The 18,051-nt window shown below is 46.4% G+C and overlaps 1 protein-coding gene across 3 annotated transcripts in view; it reads left to right on the top strand.

The window, feature by feature from the left end:
* The window catches only part of LOC142557502 (alpha-(1,3)-fucosyltransferase C-like), a 49,351-nt gene extending 33,822 nt beyond the window's left edge, over nt 1-15,529 (top strand). For all 3 annotated transcript variants that reach the window (XM_075669410.1, XM_075669402.1, XM_075669419.1), the window contains exon 2: nt 13,082-15,529. In XM_075669410.1, the coding sequence (XP_075525525.1) occupies nt 13,117-14,250 (1,134 nt within the window). In that variant the 5' untranslated portion in view covers nt 13,082-13,116 and the 3' untranslated portion in view covers nt 14,251-15,529. The remainder of the gene's footprint in view (nt 1-13,081) is intronic.
* Nucleotides 15,530-18,051: the final 2,522 nt, after the last annotated feature.

The following is an 18,051-nucleotide window of genomic DNA, read 5'->3' as shown; positions in this document are numbered from 1 at the left end:
TACACCTGCAGCTGGATCCCACATAGGATCTTGTGCTTTCTTTGTCCTCATAGACCATTGGCTGCCTTAAAATGAAGCAATAAATCATTCTGAATTTGTCTTTTTTGCATGCTTAACAGTATTTAAAAAGAAACCCACAGACGCCTCAATTAACCTGAGGTTCACACTCATCTTGCTTAGTGCATACTGGCAACAAAAGATGGTAGGCATCCCTAATCTTCGACTTAGGTGCCTCTTAGTGGCACGCGCACCTCGACGGTGGTGTTCGCTAGGGCTAAAGCCCCTCCATCCACGCGCCACCGCCGCTTTACCTGGTCGGCGGAAACGTGTATAGAGGGGCTTTAGCTAGGTCAAGCGAGCGAACGTCTTTCCCCTGTCACGATATGCGGGCGAGGAGCGAGGTAGGGATGATGAGGAAGGAGCGCAGCGCGCGCCGCCTGCCGGGGAGTCGCCCCCTAGCGAGTGGCGCACGAAGTGCTCCTCACGCGCCCTCTCAGGCGCTGACGTCAGAGCATGTAACGGGCGCGCGCGCGCAGCTGTTGCGAACGAGCAGGTGAGCGCCGGGAGAGAAGCGAGAGAGGAGGGAGTGACGTCACATCCGCTCTGCTAGGTAGTTGTTCAGTCTGTGCCAGGCAACTGTTTTCCATTAATTAGCCGATTAAATATCATGCCACCGTCTTGTATATATCTTCATTACTTCCGCTTTCTTCTTCCGGGTTTCCAAGAATTTCGTCTAAGTCGTGCTCACGTTTTGTCCCATGGCGAGCGCTGTTTGTTTCAAAGTGTGTACGGTGCCATTGGCTGGCCGCGTAATCATATTCTGCATTACCATAAAATAAATAGTCTGTTTGGTATAAAGAAAATTAATTGTCTTCAAACGTGGTACTCCGCTACGCACACACTGCATGGCTTTGTTGACTACTCTAAACAAACAAAAATATTGAGTTAGAGTGCCTCACTAAGCTCTGTACAATCATTCTGCTGCCGTATGTATAACAAAGCACCACTGTTGGCTTTCAGGTCAGTCGCAGCATGACACCCTGAGAGAGAAACCAAGATCCACTGCTCATGCAAGCAGCACGGTCTTGTACCAAAAATTGTCTCCACAATCAGGGTGTCTTCAAGATTGAGTTTTAAAGCAAAAGTATTCAACAACGTAATTCAGAGGCCATTTTGAGTAATTTGTCAGCACCATTATGGTTTGGTAATTCTTTATCTTGTACAGAAGTTTGCTGTTTCTGTTTTGTGTTCATCTGGTTTATATCGGTTTTTATTGCTTTGAAATAAAACACTTTTCGATTTTCGCACGAAACCAACTGTAACCTGGCTCTTTGTAGCATCATTTGCCACAGCGTTACAGTTGCCACCTGCTCTTTGTCATGTGTGGCTTCATGAAATATCTGCTTCTTTGGTTTATAGAGGGAAAAAAACAAGCGTTAAAATGAAATAAGAATAAACGATTTTCAGGTGAGAACAGTTTTGCTATTTTGCCTGTCAGCGACGATACACTTAGACCAATATCGGACTTTCCACAATAAATTCTTTTTCGATGAAAAAGAACAGAGCTTTCGATTGTATTTGCATTTGGAAATGCGCACATCCCTTGAATGTGCACTTGACAATATCTGTACACTGGCATATATACACTGCACACCTAGCGTGATGCGAATACACACTGCAAGCCCAGCTTGATGCTAATGTGAGTCGCAAAATTGTGCATGAATACACGCGGTCACTAATTCAAAAGCATTTTACTGACAGGGTCGGGAGAGTTCAGTGAATTGGCTATCAGTGCCTATTGAGCACAAAGCTGTGTGTATTTATTTATTTCGCTTACTTTGCTTTGAAAGGGCATGTCCATTTCGCTATTATTCCTTCTTTACGCACACGCGTGATCCATAGCAAGTGGAAGCTTACCTCTGGCCAGGAAAATTGACTCTCAAGCTGTTATAACAACTGGAGGAAACCTGATGTTGCTTGGTTTCTGAACCTAGTGCGCGCGCATAAGCAGTTCTGTTAATATTCCTACTTTCATGTTTATCTGCAAAATAATCTTTTGATGTAAAATGAAAGAAAAGTTTGTTTTCTTTTATAGTTTCCTAAATTACTAATTTCTTGCAACCACTGAGAGAAAAAGTGCTGACCATATTTAACGGTAATGGAAAAAAAAAAAGAACATCAGAGTAAAGTCATAAGAATGGAAACACACGAGCACTACGTGTGACCTTTGTCTTCTTGCGCTACAGTTATTTTCAGCTTTTACCACGTGGCCTAATTTTCGTTTTTAGACACTCTATACTTACAGGATATCTGTTATTTTGTAATCTTTTTTTTTTTTTGACGCACGATAGAAAATTCAAACATGACGGGAATATGGAGGCTAGAAGTGATGAAACAGTGGCCGTGCAAGGAACGTCGACTGCAGCCAACGTTTCAACGAGGGAACTTCTCTTCGTCCAGGCGGCAACTGCCCTCACGAAGAGAAATGCCCTTGGCAAAACGGTGGCTTCAGCGACAATCCCGGTTCGCCCACTATTCATCACGATAGAATATAGTCTTTAAGCCCAAACTCCATGAGAGCGATTTTGTGCTCGACGGCGACCAGCGACGGCGACCAGCGACGGCTTTGAGCGACGAAACGGGCCGTCGCGTGAGCAGATCTCTCGGTTCTGGAAATCTAGAATTCGTCGCCCGGAAGCGCTATGAGCGACTATGCGATAGCGTGAAGCCGAAACTGGATGTACATCACTCAAGTACTACCAATTGTCGCACGGAACGAGCAAACGATTGAATTTCTTGTATACGTGCAAGAATGCGAACCTACTGCAAGACCGTCAGAAATACTTAATGCTGCTCTATACATAAAACACCCGAACTTCAATGAATAAAGCACGCGTCACGCCAGTTTCGGTGCGTAATTGCTGCTCTCACACCGGCAGCATCGGGGAGACGTCGCTCAAAGTCGTCGCTCGCGTGGGGTTAGATTTGCAGGCGACGAGCGAACGCGACAGCCATCTCTATCGCGTCGCCTGGCGCTGTCGCGCGCAAGATCGCTTGCGTGGGGTTTATACTTTACACATGAAAATTCTGTACACTGGAACAGAAAAAAAGAGTGAAATAACAGAAAAATATAAACAGAAAACGCAACTTTTTCTGTTGCTCAATATGGAGGATTGTTTGTACACATACATTTTCTGTAAAATCAGGAAATTATATTAGAATAACAGAAAATTATTAAACAGTAAACAAGTTTTTCTCTAATACAAAACAGATGACTATTTATAAGCATGCCTTAATGCTCGTGATTATGACACTGATCAGGTGTTCTTGTGCAGAACGCCTAATCTTCCGTCATCACAGCTGTATGTGAAACATTCCTGCAAAAAATAAAGCGCTCAGAAAAAAAAATCGAGAAGCAGGAAAAAGAAAAGGCCCCTTCACGTACTACCATATATTCACAGGTTATCCCACAATCTAAAGAAAGTGACAAACAGGCATCGAGTCAACCTAGTGTTTTGCGCTCCCTGCAAACTTTGGAAGTTGCGCATTGCAATGAGAAATCGGAAACGCCAGCAATGCATTACGAATCGGGAAACAAAAGCCACCAAGTGCACCTCTGACTTCGTTTACAATGTACCGTGTAGTCGCGGAGGAGTGTACATCGGCAAACCGGGCAATGCATTAATGATAGAGCAAGGCAGCATAAAAACGGTGTAAAAAACAGGTACGGTGGCCATTTAGCTGCACACTGCAACAAATGCGCATGTACTCTAATTTCTCCAAAGAGAAATTGTGGAAGCTTGCTGCATTGCTAATGCAGAAGATAAATGAGTCAGCGCAGCGTCGCGCAGTCTAACAAAACTTGAGATAAATTTTCTAGATAAACACCTGTACTTGTAGGCAGACGCATGCCCTTTAACCCTTTTGGATATTGGTGGCCCTTTTTGACATGTTATAAAGGTGGTTGTTCGTTTAATAATATTTTCAATTGGCAGTTCAGCGCTCTTCCTGTTGTTTGTTTTCGCTTCCTGCCCTCGTCTTCTTCGCTCTGCTTCAAGTTATACCCCGAAACATGTACGGTGACGTTCAAACAAGCCACAATTTCCCGGTCACGTGGACTTCTATATATCGAAGCTTCGCTGCCAATTCACATCTATACCCTGCCGATTATATTCTACACGCTTAGAAAAAAAAAAGCAGTAGAAACGTAGTAACGAGTGCAATTACTAAATTTGCCACACATTAGTTTACCACTTTACTAGCTGTTTGCTGCCTTCGATAATTCAGACTTACAGTAAGTCCTGATCTTTCCAAGCATTTACTAAGCTTTCACAGACCAGTTAGCAAAATGTTATACCACCGTCACTTGTTGTATTATCATGCTGTGTAGTGGCGGTCTTAATGCGATGTTTAGACAGACTATAGTTTCTATCCTTTACGTTGAATTAATAGTCATGTGCTGCGATGTGGCGTACATATGTCGAACTGGGAACTTTCCATCATGTGATTTCTGTTCAGGCGAAGCATTCTACAGGCTGCGCCCAACACGCTGGTTTGCTTATACTCGCAAGCATAATTAATCGTCTTTTTTTTTTCGCCATTTTCTGGTTTCCGCAGTGCTTGCCGAGCTGCCCGCATACAGCTCTCCAAGTTTTTAATAATTTCGCGAGAGCGTCGATCGATGGATGGATGGATGTTATGAGCGTCCCCTTTCGAGCGGGGCGGTGGGTTGCGCCACCAAGCTCTTGCTATTATACTGCCTAATGTTCTACCTAGGTTAAAAAGGAAAAGACAAAACCCTATGAACTTCCGCATCCAAATTTTCTGATCCCCTATTGCTAACTGTGCTTTTGTACGTCTCCGTTTTTTTTTTTTTTTTTGTCGTTTCCCTACTTTTCGTCCACCAATCCTCCAATTGCCTCTTAATAATGCCTATTGCGGACACGTTTACTTTTCCACTGCTCCCGCTGAACCCAAGGGCTTTAAGGAGGCCAGTGGTGCCTAAATCGACCGCTGTGTAGACGTCTTCACATTCTAATAAAACATGCTCAATCGTTTTATATCTCGCTTTATATATCTCGCTTTATAAGTGCGTGGTCTGAGGCATCCTGACCTCGCTTCGAAATGTAATGAGCTTCCCTTTGAGTTCGGTCAACAAGTTTTGAGTCGATCAACAAGACGGTCAGCGCCATGCCGCGGAGCGCGACTGCGAAAATAGCGAGGCATAGACGTATGCGCGCGGAACGTCCTCCTGTCCGTATATCGTCTGCTAGACTATTCCCTTCAGCCCGACGTAGCCCTTGCGGCTTGCCCGCGTTCAACGCAAGCAGAAATGCACACACCTGCTTTTGAGCAAGCGCAGCGTAAAAAAAAACCTAAATAGTCAAACTTAATCCGGAGGCCTCTATGCTACGGCATGCCTCATAATTATATCGTGGTTTTCGCACGTAAAGCCCCAGAATTTAAAGGGGTGGAGACATCAAAATTTTCGTTCATGCGTTTGTTGATTCAAACGTTGCGTCATGCTTCAGGGAGCACGATACACACAGCGGGATTCATATATATCCGATAAATAATTTAAAAATAGCATTATTATACCGAGCGATTTCGGTTTCGGTTTCTTGGCTCCGGGGGATGCTATGACGTCACAGAGGAGGAAACGCAACATGGCTTGGTCACGTGGCCCACAAAAAATAGTGACGTAAAACTATGCTGCGTCGTCTGCTCGCGCATACGCGTGCTCTGCCAGCAGAGGTTAACCACTGGCGATTCGAAGTGCATGTCGCGATTATTATAATTATTGCGAAGAGCGACAACAACGGTAAGAAAATATTGCGGCTTGTGAGAGTCGGTGATTCATTCCGAAGCGCCGTAAGCTTTAGCTTTGAAGTGAACTGGAAAAGGCCTAGCGACGATATCGGCGGCGCCGAACGATCAGAGGCGGTGAAGCTGCCGTCGATGCCAGAGTGACCACTCCTCGGTCGCTGATTGGCCGCTTCGCCGTACGGCTGCCGCACAAATGGGTCCCGGGCCCGTCCTCTCTACGGCAAGGAAATCTCGCCGTTCGCGAGCAAAACCGCCGTCGCACGGGGGCCCGCGAACGGCAAACGGCGTGCGGCGAGTTTCCGTGCCGGTAACGTGGACGGGCCGGTAACGTGGAAAGGCCAAGCGAACGAGAGTCCGCTCCGAGCTGCCGAACTATGCGACTATGCGAGGAGAGAAGCAGACCACACGAACGCCGCATATCCTGGTCCCTTTTGGAGTCGGCCGGCTGGTGTTACACTCAAACGTGTAAAGGCCCGTCCGCAGGGCAACTCGCCGCACGCAGTTTGCCGTTCGCGGGCCGGCGTGCGGCGTTCGTGTTGTCCGCTTCTCTCTTCTTGTGTCCGTGTCTGCACGCCTTACCCCTTCTTTGCATTAAGAAAGGATTTCTATATGCCTGTAGCTCGGTCGTAGTGGAGGCTATGCTCGGTTGCTCGGCTCAGCAGGCTCCGTAATCGGCATTTCATCGCTACTCATCATACGTCACGTTTTTGTGCTGGTGTGCTATGACGTCAATATTTTCGTTCCTCCTCTGTGACGTAGTAACTGCCGCGCTAGCGATGGGTCTCGACAACGAGAAGGAGTTTTTAATGACTCTTTGGAGCTGAATTAAAATTATTTTGAAATGTTTGCAGCGTCCAATACCTCGTTCTGGGTGTCCTTGCATACGGAAGCAGCCTACAACATGCTTTTTATAGCCTCAAAATTTGGTGTCCCAACCCCTTTAACTCCCATCTGCTGAGTTTTACTTTCGTCTACCGTATCTCCCGTGCGCTCAAAGCGGTTACAATAAGCGCTTGCAGGCGATAGATGAGCTGATAAGCAGCAAGGCCAGTGGTGGACTTGTGGTAGCCTAGCCACTCGACGATGTTCGGACAGCAGGACGCTCCACACTCCATACGAAATGATATAGTGGCTAACCACCAAAGGTGCAACGCGAGATGTTATTTCAGTTATTGTCATATACATACTGTACCCTGACGCCACTTTCACAGCTTTTCAAACGACGCTAGGCCCAGGTTACAAGCTTCCAAGCTTTTTTCATCAGTCACTTTCACGGCACCGTTCTTCAAATGGAGCAAAGGCGAAAAGAACAAACTCGACACGCTCACCAGGTCCGGCGTATAAAGAATGCTCGGTGTTCCACAGCCCGCTAGCACGGTAAATCTACTCGAACTCGGAATTCACAACACTACAGACGAATTAATCGAAGCACAGTTCATTGCACAGATTTCCAGGCTTTCGTCAAAGCATCATCATCATCATCATCATCATCATCATCATCATCTTTATGTCCACTGCAGGATCACGGCTTCTCCCTGCGATCTCCAATTACCCCGGTTCTGCGCCAACCGATTCCAACTAGCATCCACAAATTTCCTAATTTCGTCGCACCACCTAGTCCTCTGCCGTCCTCTACTGCGCTTCCCTTGGTATCCATTCTGTCACCCTAATGATCCAACGGTTATCTGATCTGCGCATTACATGACCTGCCCAGCGCCATTTTTTTCTCTTGATGTCTATTAGAATATCGTCTATACCCGTTTGCTCTCTGATCCAAACCGCTCTCTTTCTGTCTCTTAAAGTTATGTCTAGCATTCTTCGTTCTATCGCTCTTTGCAAGGTCCTTAACTTGCTCTCAAACTTCTTTGTCAGCCTCCGAGTCTCTGCGCCGTATGTCAGCACCGGTAGAATGCATTGATTGTACACCTTTCTTTTCAATTATAAGGGTAAGCTTCCAGTCAGGACCTGACAATGTCTGCCGAATGCGCTCCAACTCATTTTTATTCTTCTGTGAATTTCCTTCTCATGGTCAGGGATCCCTGTGATTAGTTGACCTAGGTAAACGTATTCCACAGATTCTAGAGGCTGACTTGCAATCTTGAACTCTTGTTCTCTTGCCCAATTATTTATCATTATCTTTGTCTTCTGCATATTAATCTTCAGCCCCACTCTTACACTCTCCCTGTTAAGGTCCTCAATCATTTGTTGTAACTCATCCGCAGTGTTGCTGAATAGAACAATGTCATCGGCAAACGGAAGGTCTCTGAGGTATTTGCCATCGATCCTTACTCCTAAACCTTCCCAATTTAACAGCTTGAATGCTTCTTCCAAGCACGCAGTAAACAGCATTGGAAATATTGTGTCTCCTTGTCTGACCCCTTTCTTTATAGGTGTCTTCCTACTTTTGTTGTGTAGAATTAAGGTGGCTGTGGAATCTAGATATTTGTTAGGGTATTTACGTAAGCGGTCTGTACTCCTTGATTATGCAATGCCTCTATGACTACTTATCTACTACTATGACTACTATGGTATCTCTACTGAATCAAATGCTTTTTCGCAATCTATGAAAGCCATATAGAGAGGCTTATTGTACTTTGCGGATTTCTCGATAACCTGATTAATGACATGGATGTGATTCACTGCAGAGTATCCTTTCCTGAAGCCAGCCTGTTCCCTTGGTTGACTAAAGTCCAGTGTTGTACTTATTCTATTGGAGATTATTTTGGTAAATATTTTATATAATAGTGGGAGTAAGCTTATGGAGCCTATAATTTCTCAGTTCTTTAAGGTGTCCTTTTTTGTGGATTAGTGTAATGTTTGCATTCTTCCAGCTTCCTGGGACCCTTGCAGTCGATAGACATATCGTATAGATAGCCGCCAGTTTTCCTAGCATTATGTCTCCTGCATCTTTGATTAAATCAACTGTTATTCCATCCTCTCCTGCCGCTTTTCCCCATTTCATGCCTTGCAAGGCCCTTTTGACCTCATATCTATATATAGGAGGAGTTTCTGTATGCTGTTCATTATTGTTTCGAATAGAGTGCTCCTGGGTCCTCTGGGTACTGTAATGGTCAGTATAGAATTCTTCCGCTGCTTTCATTATACCTTCGAGATTGCTAATGATATTACCCTGCTTATCTTTCAGTACATACATCTTGGTTTGTGCTATGCCAAGTTTCCTTCTCATTGATTTCAGGCTGCGTCAATTTATTACGGCTTCTTCAGTCTTTCTCATGTTGTAATTTCTAATATCACTTATTTTCGCTTTTTTGATCAGTTTTGACAGTTCCGCGAATTCTATCTTATCTCTTGAGTTAGACACTTTCATTCTTTGTCGTTTCTTTGTTAAGTCCTTTGTTACTTGGGAGAGCTTGCCTAGTGGTTGCCTTGGTGCCTTGCCTCCCACTTCAATTGCTGTCTCTGAAGCCAGCCTCGTTATGGTTTTATTCATTACCTCTATGTCATCATCATCATCATCATCATCTCTCAGTTCTAAGGCTGCATATTTGTTTGCAAGTACCAGCCTAAATTTGTCTACTTTTACCCTTACTGCCTCTAAGTTGGCCTGTTTTTTCTTGACCAATTTTACTCTTTCTCTGTTCAAATTGAGGTGAATCCTAGCCCTCACTAATCTATGATCACTGCACTTTACCCTACTTATCACTTCAACATCCTGCACTATGCTGGGATCGGCAGAAGCATGAAATCAATTTCATTTCTTGTTTCACCATTAGGGCTTTTCCACGTCCATTTTCTGTTGCTGCGCTTCCTGAAAAAGGTGTTCATTATTCTCAGCTTATTCCTTTCTGCGAATTCTACCAGCATCTCTCCTCTATCGTTTCTAGAATCGACGCCGTAGTTGCCAATTGCCTGTTCACCCGCCTGCTTTTTCCCCACTTTTGCATTAAAGTCACCCATTACTACTATATACCGAGTTTGCGCTTTTCTCATTGCTAATTCAACATCTTCATAAAACTGATCTACTTTCTCACCGTCGGTCGTGACTGGATGTTGGAGCGTAGGCTTGTACTATCTTTAATCTATACCTCTTATTGAGTTTGATTACGGCTACTGCTACCATCTCTTCGATGCTGTAGAATTCGTCAATGTTGCCCGCTATGTCCTTATCGATTAAGAATCCTACCCCATATTGCTTCTCATCTGGGAGACTTTTATAGCAGAGGACGTGTCCGTTATTCAGCAATGTATAAGCCTCACCAGTTCTAATCTCACTAAGGCCGATGATATCCCAAACAATGTCTTATAGTTCCTCAAATAGTCCAGCTAAGCTAGCCTCACTCGAGAGGGTTCGGGTGTTGAACGTTGCAAGTGTCAGTTTCCATTGGCGGCCTGTCCGGATTCAGAGATTCTTAGCACCCTCTACTGCGTTACAGGTCTGACCGCCGCCTTGGTCAGGTGCTCCGCAGCTGCTGGGGACTAAGGGAACCGGGCATTAAGATTCTTGATGAAGCCGGTATACCCCCTATACATGCACTGCTCGACAGATACCCCCTGTCTAAATTAGCCCGGGAGGTTATAAATGTAGAGCCCGTACCGAGGAACATCCACCCGATATATAACGAAGGTCGCAAAAGAGCACGGGCTGGAACGATCCTTCGACGAATCGGTCCTTACGGGGCAGATACATTCTTCGTCGGCGCCGCCTGCCAAATACGGCAGCGAAGACAGGTTTGTAATCTCGGTCGTTGACGCGCGCGGAGCACTTATCAGCGCCGCGTCAATCTACGCTAAACATGCGAACGAAGCAGAGGAAACCGCGGTAGCCTTGGCTCTTCAAGCCGCAACAGGGCCGACGACCATTTTCTCCGACTTGCGCACGGCGGTCAGGGCTTTCTCGTCCGCTCTAGTTTCTAAACGCGCAGCCGGCATCGTCAACAAATCCTTTCGTATTACTACGGGCGAAGAAACTGGAGATCATAGCATAGCGTGGTTCCCGGCCCACGTGAACGATATAACTAACCAAGCAACCCTAACGAGCGGGCCAACTGCCTGGCGCGTGAATTCACGAACCACGCCCGAGCTAACGGTCCGGCTCTCCCACAGGATTTTCCCTTCAAATATCCTCTTACCACCTATCACGAAATTACGTCGCAGTACAGACAAAGGAGGAAATTCCCTCCCCCCAGCCCGAAACTGAACAGGGCTCAAACCGTTACTTTCAGGCTTTTATACAGACGAGATCGTATCTCACCCCCAGAGCGCTTAGTTGGATAGACGCCAACTTCCCGCAGTCGTGCTCCAAATGCGGTCACGCATGCTGCTCCTTCGACCACATGCTCTGGCTGTGCCCGTACAACGCGGGCTCCGAACTTCAATAGAAGTCCAAGTGGGACGCCTTGCTGAAGAGCCCGAAATTCACGCACCAACTGCAGGCCGTCCAGAGGGCCCGCGGTGTCGCAGAGAGTCACCCCCTCCCGGTGCCGTCGTGGGCGGAGGCACCAATTTGATTGGGGAGCAATGATGTTCCTCAGGACACTTCAATAAAGTTCTTGTCAATTGTCAAAACTATGCACATAACATCTCGAAAAGAATAGCAAATTATTGTTTGACGACTAGAGTACTGTTGGGCAGGGTTTGACATGTGATTAACATGCAACGCGCTTCAGAATAACGCCGCGCTCGCTTCATGCACTGCTTTTGCGCTAATGCGTAAAATACTTAGTGCATTTCGCAGTCCTCACTAGCTACTCATAGACAGTTAATTGTACCAATCATCGAACACACTCAACTCATGAGGTTGCAAGTATTCGCGTGGTCTGCGACGGAGGATGAAGTTCGAACAGACGGTATCTCGCGATTGACGCGACTGCACCACTCTTGTAATATTTCTTCAGCCACGACGTACATCATCACTAACAAGTATTTTATTTTTCCTTCCTCACCATAGTTGTGCCATGGGGTGTTACTCGCCGAAGTGTGTTCGAGCCTGCATGCTCGAGGTGCGAAAGGAAACGCTGGAGCCTCGTCTCGCCGCTCGCTCATTTCTGTAGTAACATAGCGATAATAAGTTCATGAAGGGCTGCGATACATATGCCGCTATCGGTCATTCATCTACAGTCAAGCACCGCTAGATGACTCTCACTCGTTTGCTCTTGCGCGATTCAGTCCACAAAAAGCGGTTCCACGCATGGGCACTCCTAATGCAGCGAGGGCCCGTGGACTTTGCGCACTGCAAGCTCCGCTTCCCGATGAGCCAATCAACGTTTGTAGAACCAGCAACGTAGCACTTCCGACATCCCACATTGTCTTATTGAAAGAGCTGTACTGCTGCTGTCAACCAACTCTGAGTCAAATTTCCGTCCTGCGTGGGTAACCTTGCAACATTTAAGGTTGTCAAGATCAAAAGAGACAAATACAATAACCAATAAATGTCGTGCCCCAGCCTCTCTTGGCTGCTGTGCCGGTACCTCCTCCAGATTCACCTCCGCATTGCCACCTCCAGCAACAATATGACTACTTTCACACATGGTACAGAGTGAGTGCGAGGAGTCGTTGGCACAGCAGCAACAGCAGCAGCACCAGCAGCAGCAGACGCGATGGTGTAGGTAACGTGGCGGCGATCAGTGTTGCTAAAGTCAAAGCACTCTGTGCAAGATCTTGACGGGCTCTTAAAATCGTGAGCTACAGATGGCTGGCGATGTCTGTCACCAATGGGAAAGTCGGTATTCGTTCATACTTCAGTTTACAGACGGTACCGTTCTTATTTATTCGTCAACGTTGCAGCAGCGACGCGCTGCTTTCGTTACGCGCTCCATAATGTACTTCTCGGTACGTCAGCATATTACACGGAAGTACATAAAAACCCGGGGCGATACTACTCTTCTTGTTTTTACTTTTTTGGTCCGTAGCGAGTATTGGAGTATATCAGCTGTTCGGTCTGCAACTGTCGAGTAACCAATGCAGCTATCACGTGCTCAGCTTGTAAATGTTTGACACACGTTAAGTTCCTTTTCCGGGCAGTCGAATCGGACCCCTGCACATACGAATGTCCTGCAGCGATATTAATTGGGCATGGTTTGTAGATGCACACTGATTTGGTTGCATACGCCTCAGTCGGCTTCGATTGTGGTGGGCCCACAATAGGGGCACATCGCGACTAATCGACTGCTATAGCGTGGACACGCACATCACTGGTTGCAGGAAACAGTGGTATCATATTAGTTTAGCAACAAAGCCGAGTTTCGTACACCTGTGTTGAAAATTAAATCTATTTGTGGAATCTTGTTTTTCGCAGGAGCCAGGGTGTTGCGCCGCTGCCTGCTCATCACCATGGCGGCCATCACCAAGAGTGGCTTCCTCATCATTGTGTCCTTGGTCCTGTTCCTCTGCCTGTTCATGGTGGCGCAGAACCGGCAGCCCCTCTGGCGGGTGTTTGACGCCTTCAGACTGAACGAATGGTCGTACAGTCCTTTCTACTCACCGAGCAGTGCCAATGGAACGAGCCGTTTACCCCGTATCATGATGTGGACATCATTCTACGGTTCTTGGTACGGCTTGCTGAATAACAAAAAGATCGGTGAAGACTTCACTCGCAAATGCGCCGTCAAGTGTTCCATAACCAACGACCGGCGCATGCTGGCGTCCAGCGACGCCATCGTCTTCCACGTGCGCGACATGGACATGAACGACCTTCCTACGAGGCGTTCCGAGTCGCAGAAGTGGGTCTTCTGGTCCATGGAGCCACCACCGTACTCCGTTTTCGCCGGCTTCAATTACATGCACAACATGTTTAACTGGACCATGTCATACAGGCACGACTCTGACATCTACGAGCCTTACGGGAAGATCGTGCCTCGCAATGCCACCATTGCTTACAAAAAAGACCACAGAGCTTTGTGGAAATCCAAGCAAAAACAAGCTGTTTGGATGGTCAGTCACTGCAATACCGACAGTAAACGAGAAGAGTATGTCCAGGAGCTGAAGATGCACCTCGACGTTGACGTGTACGGCTCTTGCGGTGATCACGTGTGCCCCAAAACCAGAGGCAGTGCCTGCTACAATGACTTCGAGCGGACTTACTTTTATATGCTTGCATTTGAGAACTCCATATGCAGTGATTATGCCACCGAGAAGTTTTTTTCGGCACTTAAATATGACATGGTACCTGTAGTTTTTGGCGGTGCCAATTATAGCCAAATTGGACCTGCCCAATCGTACGTCGATGCACTTTCCTTCAAATCTCCGAAGCAGCTTGCCGAACACCTTATTGTCCTGTCAAGGAACTACACCGCGTACAGCTCATATTTTAAGTGGAAAGAGACTCACCAATTGGTGACGTGGGACGTTGACTTTTGTGAGCTCTGTTCTAAGCTGCATAGCACCCAGTTTCAGAGGCCATCGTCGTACAGTGACATGCGTGTGTGGTGGGAACATCAGGGCCGCTGTCGGACGTGGGTGAAATAAGAAAGACGCTTAACTGTGACTCCTACTTCCTGAGCTTTTGCTCTCCGTGGTTGTGTTTCTTTTCAGACATGCGGCTGCTACTTAATCAGGGTCAGTAATACTTATTTGTGCAGGGTGCTTTTTTTTTCGTTTTTTAGAGACACGGCACCATCGCGAGTATTTGTACATACAAACACGCTCCACAAAGCTGTCAGCATGTTGAGTAGAGCACTCGCGATCCTAGGTTGCGTATTGCCGCAGAACTACAGTTCCTAGGCGATAACGTGCCTAGGAGCTTTCGGATTAGGCGCAACAGCCCACGAGTATATCGCTAATGACGGCGAACAGGTACCGGGACCATATTATTGTCTCCTGCGCGCTGGGATGTGAAATCATGATCAGCGCGTTGACATTGCAAGCTAATAATATAAAGTCACCCTTGAAATCGACGATAGGGATAGCCAGTCTTTCGCTGTGTCACACTGTACATGTTCATGTGCACACACCGAAAGCTTTCGGAGCACAAGATGTGAAAAAAAAAAGTTTTCCCCGTACGACCAACGCATTGCTCGCCGGAATTCCAAGCTGAGTGGTGAAGTAGCGAACAAAATAATGTTTTTTGCGAATTCCGTACTCCGAAAACTTTTGCGGTTGCCTGTACGTACAACTAAGTCCGTCGAAGCTTCTTACACAGCCGATTACTGCACATCTGTTCGGTGTTGCACGCTATGCCTTATTGTGGACGTTGTTATATTGTCAGCCACTCAGTGACAGCTAAACGTACCCAGACTTTTGGCGTACACACAATTTGCCTTCGGGAAGCATTTTGCCATTTTGCCCAGTGTCTTATAGAGTGGCTTGTTGACCGTTGACGTGGAAGTTTAATCGTTTCATGTGGAAGTGATAGCTGTGTGCCGAGTAGAAAGTTACGTATTAAGAACAGGCTGCTGTATATTCAAGAGTGTAAAGTGTTGTGAACACATTTTAAGCCAAATGTTGTAGACGGTTCTTGTCTGTGCGTAACGCCAAGGGTGTATTGTGTTGCTAGTAAACCTGGCGAAATGGTGGTGTCTGCTTGTGATATACAATAGAGGAAAGAAGAAAAAAACACTAAGAAGACGCAAAACTGTTACCTTCGTCCATATTTGCTGGTTGAAAGGGACCCAGAATCTACAGAATCATTGGACGTCGTAGGAGACCACTCCGCTAGAATTTCTACCGCAAAACAATTTTTTTTTCGAAAACTTTTCATCACCGGCGGAGTCATTGGAGAATAAAATTCTTCTTCTGCTCTCGTCGACTTTTGTTGTTTTTTTTCGTAGTAGTATTCTGCATGCGATCTGTGGTCTTGGCTGCATCTGTACGAACTAGCTGAAAGCGAGAATGCAGTGCGCGGACGCCACGATGAGGAATCCTTGCGAAAACGCAGTGAAAGCGAAGGAAATGGACTTCCGTTCGTTCCCTGAATGCCGCTTGCTTTTGCGCAACGTCATGAGGATTCATATACAGCGGCATGTTTATGCTCTCGATGACGCGATGCGCATTTAAGGTTGGTCGTGTTTTGAGCAGCAGTAGCGGCGAGTTGCCGCCCGCTTTTCCCTATCGTGTATCTAGATTTCTAGCCTTTTTCGTAGGCCGATTCCGAAGATAGAACAGTCCGAAACTTGTCCTACATTCCCTCACGCGAGGCGTGACGCAATACAGTGCCGTGCGCAGCGACTCCGCCATTCTCACCCCCAAATCGTGTTCAGAAAGACATTGGCTTTTATCGGCTACAATTGCTATTCGAATCGCCTTCTGACGTCTTTATTTTAGCTGTCAATGGTTTTAAAGAACGTTTAAAATTGCAGAATTGAAAAAACAAAATTAGAAAGTTAACTCTCAGTAAAGCGATTTCACAGTTCTATAAACTGAACCTATTCGGACATCGAAAGCGTATTTGAGTGTACTTGAGGGCGGACATCGCTCTGAAATATACCACTAATTTGTGAGTAGAACTTTTGCAAAACCGTAGTAAGCATTGTAACAATTTCACGTAAGCTATAAATTCAGATACCAAATTTTTTCTCTTTCGAGGCTCTAAAGAATGCACTTTACAAAAGTGAAATGTCCGTTTTTGGTGCAGAGATACTGATTTGTAAGCTTCGTGTTTCATTTCTTTTATCTTACCGATTTTCGGCAATTTTCTGTAAAAAGTATGATGTCCTAAATCTAAACTTTGCCTCCTACAGTCGCTATAATTTAACATTCTCTCTCAAGTTTCGTTCTAATCGGTCCAGCGGTTATCGCACGAGAGCATTTTTGCATTTTAAATGCATTGCAATAGGGAAATCGGAGCTGTATTGGTAAATCACGCTTTTGCGTCAATCGGGAACCACCTCGACAATGGTCAATTTTCAGCGACTCAAAGGCAGCCCTACAATCTTTGCTATCAGCTCTGCGTCGCGGGCCATTCGAACTGCTCGTATTCGATATTAGATGCCTACACCATACATCACAGGAGAAAAGACACCACGTGACGTTTCATAGGCTGCCAAGTCACTGCGGCGTCATAGTAAACGAAAACGCCGATAATGCCGCTCGGGCAGCTCTTGAAGACACAGGAAGAGGCCATACCACTTTCACGGTCCGACGCAGCTAGCAGACTTCGAGCGCTTGCACAGGAGATCACGCTTGCTCTATGGTGCACACCAAACAGCCAGACCAACCGGAGCAACCGTCGATACCTTTTGCCCTCTTTGCTGCATCTCTGTATGCTAACTGGACTCCGCCGAAGAGAGGCCACTCTGCTTTATCACTTATGGCTAGGGGTGGCTTTCACGAAATCTTACTCATTTCGCATTGGAATGGCCGACAACGCTCTCTGCAACGCCTGCCTTTGCGAGGAGGCGCTAGAACACATTCTGTGCGACTGTCCTGAATATAATGTTCAGCGACAGTCCCTGGCATCTGTTCTAGCGCACCTTGACACTAGGCCATTGTCCCTCGACACGATTTTCAAATGCCGCCGACAGAAGACATCGCAGGTGAAGGCGACGAAGGGACTACTTCGGTTTTTGAAAGAGACGGGGATTGGACAAGGGGGTGTGACAGTGGTATCACGTACCACGCAAGAGTGATGGACTCTGACGATGTGTGGGCTGTGCTATGTGCTCTCTCTCTCCCTTCCCCATCTTTCATCCCCCCATCCCGCTCCTATGTGTAGGGTAGCAAACCGGTTGAGCTAAACTGGTTAACCTCTCTGCCTTTCCTTCTCCACTTTTTCCTTCCTTGTGACAGCGAAAAAGCCCCTCTTATCAAGGAGGTTCGGTAAGCCATGAAAATAGGCACGTACGAGAGGCGGGGTGTTGGCGCAGTCTTCAAGTTTCCGCTCCAGCTCCGGTAGCTTTATGCATTGTTACACCTTCTATTGTTAAATATATTGGCAACATTCGGTTTGCAATGTCCAGTGTTGCAGTGTGCAGTGTTACAATGTCCGGTTCATCAACACTCGGGACGAATTACAACAAATGATTGATGACCTTAACCGAAAAAGTGTAAGAGTAGGGCTGAATATTAATATGCATAAAACAAAAGTAATGATCAGTAGCCTGGCAAGGGAACAAGAATTTATTATCGCCAGTCAGCCCCTAGTGTCTGTGCAGGAGTATAGTTTGCATAGGTCAGTTACTCGCAGGGAACACTGATCATGAGAAGGAAATTTACAGAAGAATAAACATGGGTTGGAGTGCATATGGCAGGCATTACCAAATCCTGACTGACAGCTTACAACTGCCGTTGAAAGAAGAGTGTACAGTCATTGCATTCTACCGGTGCTAACAT

Source organism: Dermacentor variabilis, chromosome 1, assembly GCF_050947875.1.
Source record: "Dermacentor variabilis isolate Ectoservices chromosome 1, ASM5094787v1, whole genome shotgun sequence".
NCBI lineage: Eukaryota > Metazoa > Arthropoda > Arachnida > Ixodida > Ixodidae > Dermacentor > Dermacentor variabilis.
The sequence above is the reverse complement of the archived record's forward strand: the minus strand, read 5'-3'. Positions and strand labels throughout refer to the sequence as shown.